The following is a 14,675-nucleotide window of genomic DNA, read 5'->3' as shown; positions in this document are numbered from 1 at the left end:
TGACCTAGTGATAGACAGTAGCTAGTGAGGGGGAATGGTAGTCTAATATATTCAATATGTTAATGATGGTGAATTCCCAGGTGTGGTAATGGATGGGGTGATGATTGTTTGTTAATGGGTTATCAAGTATCAGGACTGTATTGAAGGTGAATAGGATTGAAAGGGGTTGTTTAAAGGCATGTATCTCACAGATCAGCACCATAAATATACATAGGGGCTTGCATGATATACCTCTAAGGTATGACACTGGCACAGAGAGTTGACAACAGAAGGATACATGGGGAAAATCTACACATTACCTACTACGGACTATAATTAATAGGAATACCATGCTCTATAAAATTTTACTCACTAAGGTTATTCATCAGAAACTTAAATCCTTCAGAGTGCCCCTATGCCAGCTAAGTTCGAAACCCAGAGGCAATAGCCTCTTCAAGAATATCAACTAGATGTGTCCCCTTTGCTCATAAAGTTGACACCCCTTTTCAACATGAACAGGTTGGGGGGTCACTGTCTGGACATCCCTGAAGACTGGGAAAGTGATTGAACCAGAGGATGGGGGTAGCAACAGAAAGAATGGAATTTGACAAAAGGATTATGAGTATTGAATCTTTATATAATTTTCTTTTCCTTGGTTGCTAGGGTATTAAAATAGTTGGAAGAAATGAATTGACGTGGTGGAACTGTAGCCCATAACATCCTTTGAAATTTGCTCTATAGCTACTTGTTAAATTGTAATTTGAAAGCTATACCTTTTTGTATATATGTTAGATTTCACAATAAGGAAATGACTGGACTATGGTACTATGTTACTATAACTCATAATAACTTTGGAAATTTCCTATATATCTACTGGTTAAGTCATGCTTTGAAAGATATTACCTTTTTTGTGTATATGTTATATTTCATAATAGGGAAATAACTGAAACTGTGGAATTGTAAACTATAACGTTCTTTGAAGTTTACTCTCTAACTACTTGTTGAATTGAACTTGCAAAGTTATCATTTTTACATATATGTGTATAATCTACAATAAGAAGTATGATAAATTTTAAAAATGGAGAGATTAAGACATTTCCAGATAAACAAAAGCTAAGGGACTTCATCACCACTAGACCTGCCCTACAAGAGATGCTAAAGAGAGTTCTGCAGTTTGAAAGGAAAGGACACCAGACAACAGATAGATGCTGCATGAAGAAATAAAGATCTCTGGGTAAATGTAAATGCCAAAACTGTTTTTCCCCCTTTTGTTTGCAACTCCACTTTTTATTTCCTATAGGATCCTAAAGGCAAATGCATAAAATGTAATGAGAAATCAGTGTTTTGGGACTCATAATGTATAAGCATGTATTTAGGGATAGTAACTATAACAATGTGGGGAAGCAAAGGGGTTTGGAACAGTTTGTGTATACTGTTGAAGTTAGGTTGTCATCAAAGCAAATGAGATAGTTATAGAATAAGAATATTAATACTTTGTAGCTACAAAGAAAATATCAGAGAATATGCAAGCTCTTGAGGAGGAAATTAGAGTACCAGTTGCCAGTGGCTGGTGGCAGGGGCAGTGGGGAGTTAATGCATAATGGATATAGGCTTTCTCTTTGGGAAGACGGGAAAGTTTTAGTAATGGAAGGTGGTGAGGGTACTGCAACATAGTGAATTTGAATGTGATCAATCCCACTGAATGGTGTGCTTGGGAGGAGTTGAACTGGGAAAGTTTACCTTGTATATATGTACCCATCAAAAATTAAAAGTTAAAAAAATGAGCAACTAAAGAGACAAGGGTGCTTTTACCGCATCTGTAACATTTTATTTCCTTTTTAAAGACATTGGAAACGTGGAAAATGTTAACATTTTATCTGGAAGGGGAGAGAAGACTCGGGTGTTCGTTACATTATTCTCTCTACTTTTCTGGGGCTTTGGAATTTTTTTTTTAAATTTTCCAATCCTTATCTCTCAGATAGCCCTTCAAACTGGTGGAAGTAGTTTCTTCTGGGAAAAGAGCTGTCTAGGGGCCAGCAGAGAGTGGGAAACTTCCTTTGCACTGAGTCTCCTTTTATCATTTGCATTTTATGGCATGGGAAAGGTATTGTGGGTCAGGGATCGGTTGACCTCTCTCTCCTCGGGATGGCCAAGCCTGGCCAGCTCTGTCTGCAGCTGAGCCAAGTGATGTGAGAGCCCATTTGAAGGATGGTCGGTCTCAGCTCAGAATGAGAGTGATGCCTCTTGGGGCATATGTAGGACATGCTACTGTCCTGCCACTTAGGAAGCCGCATCTGAGTCCTGTGGTCATCGCGTAAAATTCCCAGGGTGTACCGAGAGCCATCTGTGGTGGGTGGTTGGATCCAGTGAAATTTTTATCTGATAGGTTTTGGGCAGTGCTAAAAAAGTTACTGATTAGTGTCAGGTTTGCCCACAGTTTGAACTTGATATATCACATATGTTTTTAGGAAAGCAGAGAGAATGCAAGAAGAAAAATTTGCTAACAGAGCAGATGAAAATATGATCTCTTATTACATTTGTCTGTGCCTCTGTGATTCTGTCCCTCTGAAAAAAATAGTTTTGGAAAGGAAATTGGTCTGGAGCTAGGATTGGCAGAGGTGATTTGTCTGATTTCTCAAAAAGGATGCACAAGTGTCACGTCTTGGGGCCAAGAATGAGGGTCTTCAGCCACAGAAATGAGGGAGTCTGAGAACAGATTCTAGGAATGTATGTTATAAAATCATAGGACGTACTCTGACTTGGACACATGGCAGGCAGCCACAGATTATCATCTCAATCTCCAAATCTAGGCATTTTCTATTATTGGATACCCAAAAGAATTGAAAGCAGGGACTCAGACATTTGCATGCCGATGTCCATAGTGGCATTATTCACAATTGCCAAAAGATGGAAGCAACACAGGTGTCCATCAACCGATGAATGGGTAAACAGAATGTGGTATATACATAGGATGGAATACCATGCAGCTGTACAAAGCAATGAAGTGCTGGTCACCTGGCCAAGCTCCCTCGTTCAGAGAAAAGCTTAAAGAAATAGTTCCTGGAAATGGAAACCGTAATAGCAGGGATGACGTCAGCCAGTGGCAGTGCAAACATAACATTCTTGCTGGAGAATGCTACTACCTCTTGGTTTGGCACATTTTCCTGGATTTTTTCTATGGATGGGCTGATTCACAAGAAGCCTTGAGATTGGATGTATCTGACCTTCCCTGGCCTAAGAGCCCAGGCTGCGGTGAATTGAGAACTCAACCATCCAGAGGATTGAAGTCGAAAAGATTGCTCCGGAGCAGAATAAAATTTGGGAAATGAAAACTCCACAACTCGCGAGGTTGAAATCAGGGTGTCACTGACTATGTTTTCATCTGAAGCTCAGGCTCTTTGCAGTTACTGGAAGAATGCATTTTCTTGTGATCACGGGCCTGAGGCTCCCATTTTCTTGCTGGGAATTAGTCGATGGACTACTTGTAGAGTCATCCTACATCCTTTCTTACATGGTGTTCTCATCTTCAAACCAGCAACAGTATACTGAGATTCTCACACTCTGGCTCTCTCTACCAGGCAGAGGGTACTGTCCATATTTAAGGAGTCGTGCAATTAGATCAGACCTACACAGATAATCTTGCAATGTTAAGGTCATATGTTTAATATAACATAATATAATCACAGGTGCAGTATCTTGTCATATACACAAGTTCCAGGAATTTGGGTGGAGTATATTTGGGAGAGTGTTTTAGAAATTCTTTTTACCAGGGTGCCAAACTGACCCCCAGAATTTCACATGCCTCCAAACTCAAAATAGATTCACCAGGAATTGTGGGAAGATGGCAGAGTAGGAAGTCCAGGAATCAGTCCTGCCACCAGAACACTGTTACACAGGCATGCAGGGACTGTCTGAAGCAACTCGTTTTGAAACCCTGTACTCCAGTAGAGCACGGCGCAGCATCCGGGGAAGAACAGGAGGAAGAGGCTGGTAAATTGTGGTAAATGCAAGTGACTTTCTCTCTGCACGGTGGCAGCCATCACCCACCCCTCACTCTTGCAAAAGGAAGCCCCTGTCAGTAGCTTGCTGACATCAAACCTAGTTCCTCAAGATTGGGAGTTGAAGGGGTTTCTGATTATTGATGGCCACGTTTGATTTCGGATTGCCAGGGGACCAGCTGTGAAGGTGGCCACTGCTCCAGTCTGCCCCAGACAGAGGCAGTGTCAGAGACATAATGGCAGCCTGCTTCCTCAGAGCTGCGGAGAGCAGTCGAGGGACTGCATTTGCTGGGCAAGTGCCAAGTCAATAAAGCACAGCTTCTGGGGGGTGTGGTAGAAGCTTCTGGAACCCTTTCTGACCCCTCCTTTATCCCCTCCCCAGGGCAATTTGGAGCTGGCCCAGCACCCCATTTGTAGGTCCCTGGCCTTGTTGCAGCTGGGCAAAACTGACTTGGGAAACTCTTCCATGGTGTGACACACTGATTTGCATTCCAGGCAAAAGCAGCTTGAGACAGTGAAAGCAGTCTAAGAAACATGTGAGGCGGGCGGCCGGGAGCAAAGGCTTACTGCTTTAACTCCTGCAGTGGAACCCCCCTGAGAGGGAGAAGGTCGGTTTCCTGGGAAGGAAAGGAGGCATTCAAACTCCTGTACAAGGGAGCTCCTAAAGCTACTAGCAAGCACAAGTCCCAGGCAAGACATAGGCCCAGGAAAGACACGGAGGCACCCGCACTTCACATTTGCCTTGGGCTGACCATCCTTTCAGGGGCTGAACTCTGAAGAACACCAGCCACACAAAGACAGTTTGCAAAGATGGTGAAGGGTGTTTTTTGCTTAGGTTTCCTTGGTTGTGTTAGCTCCTAACACTTAAGAAAATCTCTGTCATCTGACTAGCTGAATACAAACTCAAGAAACAGATATCTCAGGAGTAAATCCCATAGTGAATATTTCAAAAACTAAGATGTATAGTATGCAACGAAAGATTACAAGACAAAGAAAGAGAAAACGATGGCCTTCCCAAAGGAAGAGGATAAAAATCCAGAAAACATCCATGAAGAAGACCAGAACATGGTCATACCAAACAAAAACTATGAAAGTGATCTTCAATAGGCTCAAAGAGATGAATGAAAATACAGAGAAAAAGAAGTAAGGGATAGCAAAATAGTGAATGAATATGAGAATCTCAGTGTGGTGGTTTGAAGCTGTGTCTCCCAGAAAAACATGTGCTTAAATCCAATCCATTCCTGGGGATGTAAACCCATTTTAAGTAGCATCTTTTCATGAGGCTATTTCAGTTAAGGTGGGACCCACCTCATTCAGGATGGGACTTAATCCTTTCATTGGAGTCCTTTATAAAGGAAAAGAATACAGAGAGAAAGCCATAGGAGCAAGAAGCTGAAATCTGTGGAACCCAGAAGCAAAGGGAGAGATCAGCAGATGCCACCACATGGCAGAGGAGCCGAGGATCACTGTCAGCCAGTCTTTGGTGGGAAGAAAGCATCTCCTTGATGATCGCCTCATTTGGACCTTCTCACTGCCTCAAACTGTAAGCTGAAAATTCTATTGTTTAAGGCCAACCCGTTTCATGGTATGCTTTGAGCAACCTAGGAAATTAAAACACTCAATAAACAGATCAAAATTTTAAAAAGGAGCCAACAGAATTACTGGAGTTGAAGCCCACAATAACTGAAATGAAAAATTCCAAGGAGGGTTTCAGCAGGAGATTGGAGATGGCAGAAGGAAGAATCGGCAAACCAGAAGACAAAATGATTGAAATAAGTCAGGCTGAGGAGCAGAAAGAAAAATACATATATAAAAAAAGTGAAAATAGCCTAAGAGACTAGTGGGACACCCTCAAACGTATCAATATAACCATTATGGAGGTCCCAGAAGGAGAAGAAAGAAAAAGTGGCAGAAGGAATATTCAAAGAAATAATGAAACACCCCAAACTTAGCCAAAGATGTGAATATGCACAACCAAGAAGCTAGAGAACACCAAAGAGGGTAAACTTGAGGAGAAATATGCCCTGCCACATTCTGATCAAATTGTCAAATGCAAAGGACAAGGAGAGAGTTTTGAAAGCCGCAGGTTATGTACAAGGGAGACCCAATTAGAGTGTTAGGATTTCTCATTAGAAACCATGGAGCCAAGGAGGCAGAGGGTTGAAAGACTTAAAGTGATGAGAGAAAACAATTGCCAACCAAGAATTTTATATCCGGTGAGACTTTCTTTTAAAAATGAACTAAAGTTAAGGCATTCCTAGGAAAACAAAAGTTGAGGGAGGTCATACCACTAGACCTGCCCAACAAGCAATACTAAAGGGAGTTCTTCATACGGAAAGGAAAGGACTCCAGATAGTGGCTCAAAGTGGCATAAAGAAATAAAGACCTCCCATAAAGGTAATGATGTGGCAATTACAAATGCCAGTACTATTGTATTGTATTTTTGGTATGAAACGCCACTTCTTCATACAGATGCTAAAATACAAATGCATAAAAAGTAAATGATAACTCTATGGTTTTTCAACATATAATATACAAAGATAAGTGGTAACAAGTACAAAAAAAGGTGGGGGGCAAAGGGGTATAGGAACAGTGTATGTTTGTGCTAATGAAGTCAAGTTGGTATTGAATTAAATAAGATTGTTACATTTGGGATGTGGCAGAAATAAACAGCTGTCCAAATTCTTCTTATACAAGATTATTGAAACCTAATAAAATTAAGTTTTTTTTAAAAAAAGCAAAGTCCTGATACATACAACAACAACATGGATGAACCTTGAAAATGTCATGTTGAGTGTCCTCTCTTCATCTAACCTTATTCTCAAAGCAGTGGTGAATTCATTGGTGATGACAGAGCAGTCCAAAAATATATGTAGAGGCCAAATAATGTTTTGTTATTTTGGGATTGTTCATATGCCAGTTTAGTTCACTGAGATCTTAACTGCGTGCATAGCAAAAAAAAAAAAAAAAAAAAAAAAAGCAGCTTCCATCCCATCCTTAGCACAAATAGGCCAGCAACCTGTGAAGAGACAGACAAAGTGAGCAGTGTCAGAAGAGACAGACAAAGTGAGCAGTGTCATGATTCGAGACAGGGACGAGTCCTCTGGTAGGGTGTGGCTCGGCGATGTAGGAGGTCAGGATGTAGCGAGAGCTAAAGGTCTGGGTGTTTAGGAGTCAGCTGTGCAAATGGTCTGGGGGCAGAGGGAGAAAATTGAGGCTAAACGGAATGAAGCCAATGACTTGGCAGGGCAAAGGGACCCAATCTAGAAATCAAAGCTCTACCTGTCCTGTTTGGAGGTGGGGCTGGCGGGTTCTTGCCTGCATTACCAAGACCGCCAGGGGCATTTGAGTAGCAGTCAGGTTGACGGACTTCTTCCCTCTTACTGTGTTTTTCCAGTGGCTTCTGTCCTATCAAGTGTGTTGAACTACTGAGCGACATTTAATCCGGCCCTTCCCGTGGCTGTTTCCTCTCCAGATCCATTTTATTTTCTCCCTGGTCCTTGCCTGCCCTTTGATGGGCTCCCTGGGCACCCATGGGCTTGGCTCTCTGCTCCTCCCACCCCAGTAACCTGCAATTAGCATGTTTTGCATGAGAATGCGCAACCTGCTTAGCCTGCTCTTCAATTATTGGGACTCAGGAATGCAACTGCATTTGTCTCACTGCCCCACTGTATTTCCAGAAGCTCTTCCAGAGGCTTGTTTTCACTTGCTGCAAATTCCTTAAGTCATCTTATTTTCTTGGTTTTCTGTCTTTGGATCTTGCTATCTCCATTTACTTTATCCTTGAAAGTACAAAAAAGACATTTGCACAGAGACACCTACAGCCATACATCTATGAACATCCACAACACAGAGACTCAGCACAGGCCCACATCTACACAACAGACATCTACATAAATACCCAATGTAACAGACACATACAGCACACACATTGACAGCACACATCGACAGCACACATCTACACACATACACAACACAGACTCACACCTACACAACACACATCTACATACATACACAAAATCTAACAGACACATAAAACACACAGAGACACAACTCAGACCCACACCTGACCAGCAGACATCTACATACATACAGAAAATATAACAGACACATATGACACACACATTCACAACACACATCTATATACATATGCAAAATATAACAGGAATATGCAACACACATTTACCACCACACACATCTACACACATACAGAACATAGGCACACACACTCATTCTTTACACAGTAGTCACTTGGGACTTATTAGAAATACAGATGATTGTGTGTTTTTTGGAATAATGAAGATGTTCTAAAATTTGTGGTGATGAATGCACAACTATATGAAGATACTGTGAGCCATTGATTGTATTTTTTGGGTGGATTATAGGGTGTGTGGATTTATTTCAATAAAATTGCATTAAAAAATTAAAAAATAAAGGAAGTAGGTCTTCTCATTATAATCATATTAACTCCTATTTTATTCTTCTATTGTCACTTTGGGCCAATTGGGAATCAGATATTGTTTCACAATGACCCATTTTTCTGTATAACTTAATATTCAAACCTAAGAACCTTTGACATTTTGCCTTCCCAAAATCAAGCCATAAAGGATATCTTTTTTTTTTTCAAACTGTTGCAAAGGATTTGTTTTTTCACCCTGTAAAAAGAGAAGTACCAGAAATAGTTAGGTTCATTTAATGTGTTGCAAGCTGCATGGAAGTATTATAAAAAATTAAAAGGGATTTTCTAACCTTCTGTTGGTTAAATTTGTATAGGTGAAGTGCTATTCATATAAATATTTAGAAATTGTATTTAAAAAAGAAAGAAACACAAATGAGAATTTGGCCCCAGCATAACCTCAAGTTCACATTTTTGGTCTGCTTTTTTGGGGGTGACTCTAATTTCCTGACTTCTTAACAGCTGGGACAATAGAAACAAGCGAGTGGTGTTATGGGTTTGACATTGCACATTTTGGGGAAAATCAGCCAAGATAAAGAAGGGTGTCGGGGCCAGCCCCTTCCCTGGATGGGCCATGCCCGTGTCAGGTGGGAGATTAGATACTCAGGGAGCAGGTGCCGGGTGCTTTCGTGGAAGTCAATGGATGCTAAGTGTAAAGAGATGTAGCAGGGAACAAAGCAGAGGTGAAGAGCGGCTACACCGTTGGAAGAGAAAATGCTATTGGGAGACAACCATTAGTTGTCACTAATTAGGTTTTACTGTCTTAGGCAGCACAGGGCCTTCCCTCCACCCTGGCTCACCGTCCGTCTGGCAGTCCATCTGACTGATGAGACCCCCAAGGTAGAATGTGCTGTCACTTCTGCAGCGTTGAGGTGGCCTTCTGTATTTTGTCACCAGACAGGTGCTTGATGGTGCATCCTTCTCTAAACCACCCATTGGTGTGTTCAAGTTACCCTGGTAACTTCAAGTTTCGGTTAGTGTGTACCTCGTGCACGTAAGAAATCAAACGTCCTCAAATTGGGTTTGTTTTCTTGAGCCGTTATGTCTGTGCTTTTCGAACCAGCTGGTTTCCTAAGCTTACCTTGTGTCTTCATCTCCTCTAAGCAAGAACGAGCCTGCGCTCTTCCAGACCCCTCCCCGCCACCTTGTCCAGACATGGGGCCTGCGGCTTGCTCTGGACCACCCCCCACCCCCCATCCCCCCGGCTGCCCACCGCATCTTCTGCAGGAGGAGGGAGGGGAGGGCCGCGGTGTATGCTCTGCTCCAAACCCAGAGGCGGCCTTGCCCCTGAGGGCGTTAGAGTACAGATGCACTGGGTACCCCATCTGCAGAGCTGCATGGGGTCGGGGCATCTGAGCTGCCCACGCTCCAGGTGTGAGGCCGCGGTGGCGCCTAGGCTGCCAGCCCTCCGGTCTGAGGCTCCGGGCCCTGGGGGAAGGTCTGGCGAGTGCCTTCTGTCTCGTTTTGGCAACCGTTTGCTCCCCACTTGCCCTCAGTGTGCTGCCCCTCCTAGGGTCTCCTTCCCTGGTGCAGAGGTTGCCTTCTGAAGTGAAAACAGTGCCTACCTGGAGGAAAGGGCCAGCCAGGGCCTGGTTTTCAGACTGTTGGGTTGCAAGAAGCAGCATGTTGATTTGTTGCATTTTGAGGCACAAAAACCTGCATGCAGAAGGAGCACACTGTGTGTGTTTGGTAGGCATGCTTCTGTGCGTGTGCCTCTGAACACACATGTACATGTCACGTGACAGAAATGGGGAGGACAGTCCCTCAGAGCAGCCTCCCCAAAAAGTGGCCTCTGGTTTTCTCATTTTAATAAGACACTGCTGACTTTAAAGGATTTATTAATAAGCGGATTTGCAGCACATGTTAGAAAGTACTATCTGTTTCCATATGGCAGTTTCCCGCAAGCTTTTAGGATGCCCATACTTCCCTAAAAGTATTGTAGTGACTTGAAGTAAATATTTCTCAATATAGCAGTATATAAGAACTTTTCCAAACATTCATATCATTTCCAAAGTTTTTGTGTAACATTTTGGTTTTTTGCAAAAAGATGTAGTCTGTGCATATGTGTGTGTATCTGTATCTGATGTGTGTGATTTTTTGAAAAACTTTATTTTGAAATAATTTTAAGCTTAAAGGACAGTTTCAAAAATGATACAAAACCCATACAGAGAACCCCAACATACCCCCCAACCTAGACACCAGATCTACAGACTTTTAATGTTTTGCCACATTTGCCATATCGCTGTCCATCGGTCTGTCCATGTGACTGTCTGATGTGTCCATCCAGTCTCTCCATGCTCGTCTGTCTATCCATGCACAGGTTTTAACAGCTCAGATTCTGTCGTGGCATGTGCCAACAGGTAGCTTAACGTCTTGCATTAGGAATTGTGCTGGGAAGTGGTGTGGTAAACTGTATATGGATTCAGTTCCCTAACGTGGGTTAAAGGGATTGACAGGATCTGAGGATGGAAAGTGGAGTGGCTTGCTCAGTTGTCTTTTCTTTCCCTATAGACAAGCACGTGCACAGAGACAAGAAGACAGCCTGGGAGCAAGGCAGGAACCCACCGGTCGGAATCCACGGAGCCAGTCCGAGTTCTGTGACCCCTCGCACAGCGGTGTCTCCCCGGAGCTGCTGCAGGAGGGCCAGGGCCGGGGGGCACCAGGCCCTCGCCAGTGTAGGGCCTTGGAGGAGAGCACACCAGCCGACCCACTCCGGCCGCCCGGCTCGGGGCCCCCAGGCCACCCCTCCGCGCAGCCCCCGCCCGGGGGCACGGACGCTGCCCGGCTGCTGAGCGCGGCCCGGGTCGCCAGGAGGCCCACCCCGCAGTGGCCGCCGCCGCCCAGGCGCGAGCCCAGGAGGTGCCCGGGCGCCGACAGCGCCGACAGCACCGCTGCGGCCGAGGGCGCTGCCGTCGGCTCCCAGCCGCCCATCCCCGGCAGACCCTGCCCGCCGCGCTCCACTGCTTCCCTGGACGCGAGCTTGGCCCGCCTGTCCCTCGCCCAAAGCCCCTGTGCCTTAGCGGAGAGGCAGGGTGGGGCCCAGCCCCCGGGCGCCCCGAAGGCCGCCTGCGGGGAGCATGAGGGTGAGCCTGTAGATGAGCAGCCGCCCGCGCACCAGCGCCTCCAGCCGGCCGCCATGGAGACCTCCCGCTCCCCTTCTCCCCAGTTCGCACCCCAGAAGCTGACAGACAAGCCGCCCCTGCTCATCCAGGACGAGAGTTCCACCAGGTACTGTGCCCTGGCGGCGGGGGCGCCTGTTCTTTCTGCTTTATGGGCTTCCTGCCGCAGAAAGCAGCCTCCTCACGGGCGGAGGTTTCTAGCGGCTCCTTCCTGGGCTGTTTGCAAACAGTGCCCGGCTCCCCCAAGAGGCATTTGGACCCCATGCAGGAGAGGCCGCGGCTCTAAGGAGCAGTTGAAGTTTTCACTCACTGTGGGGCTGCCCCTTCCCACGAGGGATGAGGGGGACGTGAAATAGGTGGCTCTTCCTCTCCCTCCTCCCCCACCTCACCATCCCTTTTATACCTGTCACACAGGGCACCTGCAGAGAGGATTGTTTTATCAGCACTTGCCGTATTTGCAGTCACAATCAGTCCCACCTAAGCTCTAGATGTACGAGTGAATATGGTTTTTCCATGACATCCAGTGTTCTGGTTTGCTAAAGCCGGCAGGATGCAAAATGCCACGCATGGATTGGCTTTTACAATGAGGTTTTTTAGTTCGCAACTTTATAGTTCTAAGGCCATGAAAATGTCCTAATAAGGCATCAAGAGATAGACACCTTCTTTGAGGAAAAGGCCAATGACGTTTGGAACACCTGTCAGCTGGGAAGGCATGTGGCTGGCATCTGCTGGTCCTTTGCTTCTGGGTTCTAGTTTTAAAGTGGTTTTCTCCAAAATGTCTCTGGGCTTCTGTCTCTCTTAGCTTCTCTCCCTCTCAGCTCCTGTGCACCCTTGCTTGTTCTCCCAGGGCATTTCTTTCTAAGTGTCTGTGGGTCCCCTCTTAGCTTCTCTGGGGCAAATTGGGCTGCATCTCTTATCTTAGCATCTCCAGACGTCTGGGTCTGTGTCGGCTCTGGTTTCAATGGCTGTCTCCAAAATGTTTCTGGGCATTTTCTCTCTAAGCATCTCTAAGCTCTCTTTAAAATGTCTCTGCCTTTTATCCTTTCACAGAGGATGCTAGTAAACTAATTTAAGACCCACCTTGAATGGGCGAGGTCACATCTCCATGGAAACAACCTAATCCAAAGGTCCCACCCACAGTAGGTCTGCCCCCACAAGATTGCATTAAAAGAACATGGCTTTTCTGAGATACATAATAGATAAAAACCAGCACAGCCAGTATTTCCATACTCCATTTTGGTAGATCTTTCTGCATGAAAAATCTAGGCTGGGTATTTTTATTAAATCAAGAAGAGTCGGCCCCATTCCAGGTGCTATTGGCAGAACTTCAGGTGTGGAGTGACGTTGACCATCAAGATGGTGACAAATTGCATCAAGCAGAGACCCCTGATGTTTCTGCTCTTTCAGTATAAAAACTCCTCCCTTAGAGCCTTTGAAAACCTGACAGATGGAAAAAGTGGGGGGTTTCATCTCCTTCTCTAACACAGTGGTTCTCAATGGGGAGGTGGGGGGCGGTTACTCCAGGGGACATCTGGCGATGTCTGAAGATGTTTTTGGTTGTCGTGCCTGGTGGTGGTGGTGGAGGAGCTGCAGCTGGCAGCTCACAGGTGGAGGCCGGGTTTGCAGCCCTGCCTCACACAGGGCAGCCCCCACGGCAGAGAGTGATCTGGCTCCCAGCTCTGCCTTAGAGATTCACCATGCAAGGCGGTAGCCACCAGCTGCATGAGGCCGTGTGAATGGAAGCAGATGGAGATGAAAATCCAGTTCATGCAGCGCCTCAGTCACTCCAGCACGTGCCATGTGCTCAGCGCCAACATGGGGCTGGTGACTGCTGTACTGGGCAGTGCAGGTGACAGGGTTCTGTTGGCCCTCACTGCTCTGTAGCACTGTAACTGTAGCACATAACTGCACATAACTGCAGAACTCATCAGCAGAGAAAGGGCAGCACAGGTGCCCTCCTATGTCGCCAGGTGTGGTATCAGAACCACGGCTTATCCGTGGAGCAGAGCTCTGCCTTATATAATTTAAAATGTCGGTGGCACTAGACCATCCCTTCCACTGGGAATATTGTTACATTCTAAAGAAAGGAAAAGCCACAGAGTTGAAAGTGCATCATATTTTTGCAAGCGAATAGGGTAGGAACACTCAGGATGTGTCGAGGGAACGGGCTGCAGCTGTCTAGTGGCACAGCCTGTTTGCTCTAGGAGGTAGACAGGAGTTTTTCAGGCTATAAGTGAGTGTTATCTAGTGTTCCCACTATATATTGTCTATGAATCTGAGAGGAATTGTAGCAAGCAGTGACATGGATTATTAAAGACACTAAGGGGGGACCTGGCCTCTGTGTCCTGAGTATTTCCATCCGCCAGGTGGTTTGGGAACCAAGGACGTGGTTTGAAGGGACATCTCCAACTGTGATGGTGTCTGCACCAGTGTTCCCTTCTCCACCAGCACCCACCTGCAGGTCATCCAGAGCAGGCTCTGTGTGTGTGGATTCCTTTCCTCCCCAGGAGGACAGCCGAGCTGGGGGGTTCATGCCACCTGGAAATGTTACTACCAGGGGATGTCACTTCCTAAAGCACCGAATATAATGTCACCAGCCCCCAGGGTACGTGTCATTCGTCAGTCCTGTTGAATCCCAGTTACTTTGGAGACCAACGAGAGGCACCGCACGTGCTAAAGAAGTGTCCAGCCCTCCTTTTTACCCACAATTAACCCCAGACATGTCACCAAGTAAAGTCAGTCTGAGCCAGGGACTCGCATGCTCAGAAACACCCTTCTTGTCCCGACTTCTGGGCACTTCCTGAGATTTTCTTTCTCCCTGTTCTCTTCCCTTCCTCCTGGTTCTCTCTCCTTGGCGTGAGTCTGGAGAGCTGGGTGGTTTGCGGAGAGGCTGCCTCTGCCTCGTGCCACATGCTTATGATCCCAACACACGCTTCCTCCAGCCGGGCATGGAACTCAGCATTAGGGAGGCAGAGAAAAAGGAAGCAGAAAGTTCCCACCCAGAAGGAAATTGAACAAAGAGCTGCCATTCATTCCAAATAAAAATTTATCAACTCCTGTCCTAAGAGCGAGCAGCTCACTTGGGAACTCCTTCCCTTCTCTGAGGTTTTAGCACTACAAAAC

The 14,675-nt window shown here is 45.7% G+C and overlaps 1 protein-coding gene across 1 annotated transcript in view; it reads left to right on the top strand.

The window, feature by feature from the left end:
* LOC119523304 (protein Shroom2-like) overlaps positions 1–12,183 on the top strand; it is a 106,244-nt gene extending 94,061 nt beyond the window's left edge. The window contains exon 6 of the mRNA XM_037822070.1: positions 10,945–12,183. Coding sequence (XP_037677998.1) covers positions 10,945–11,908 — 964 coding nt within the window. The 3' untranslated portion in view covers positions 11,909–12,183. The remainder of the gene's footprint in view (positions 1–10,944) is intronic.
* The last annotated feature ends 2,492 nt before the right edge of the window (positions 12,184–14,675 follow it).

This window comes from Choloepus didactylus, chromosome X (genome assembly GCF_015220235.1).
Source record: "Choloepus didactylus isolate mChoDid1 chromosome X, mChoDid1.pri, whole genome shotgun sequence".
Lineage (NCBI taxonomy): Eukaryota > Metazoa > Chordata > Mammalia > Pilosa > Megalonychidae > Choloepus > Choloepus didactylus.
Note: the sequence above shows the minus strand (reverse complement) of the source record. Positions and strands in the feature narration are given on the sequence as shown.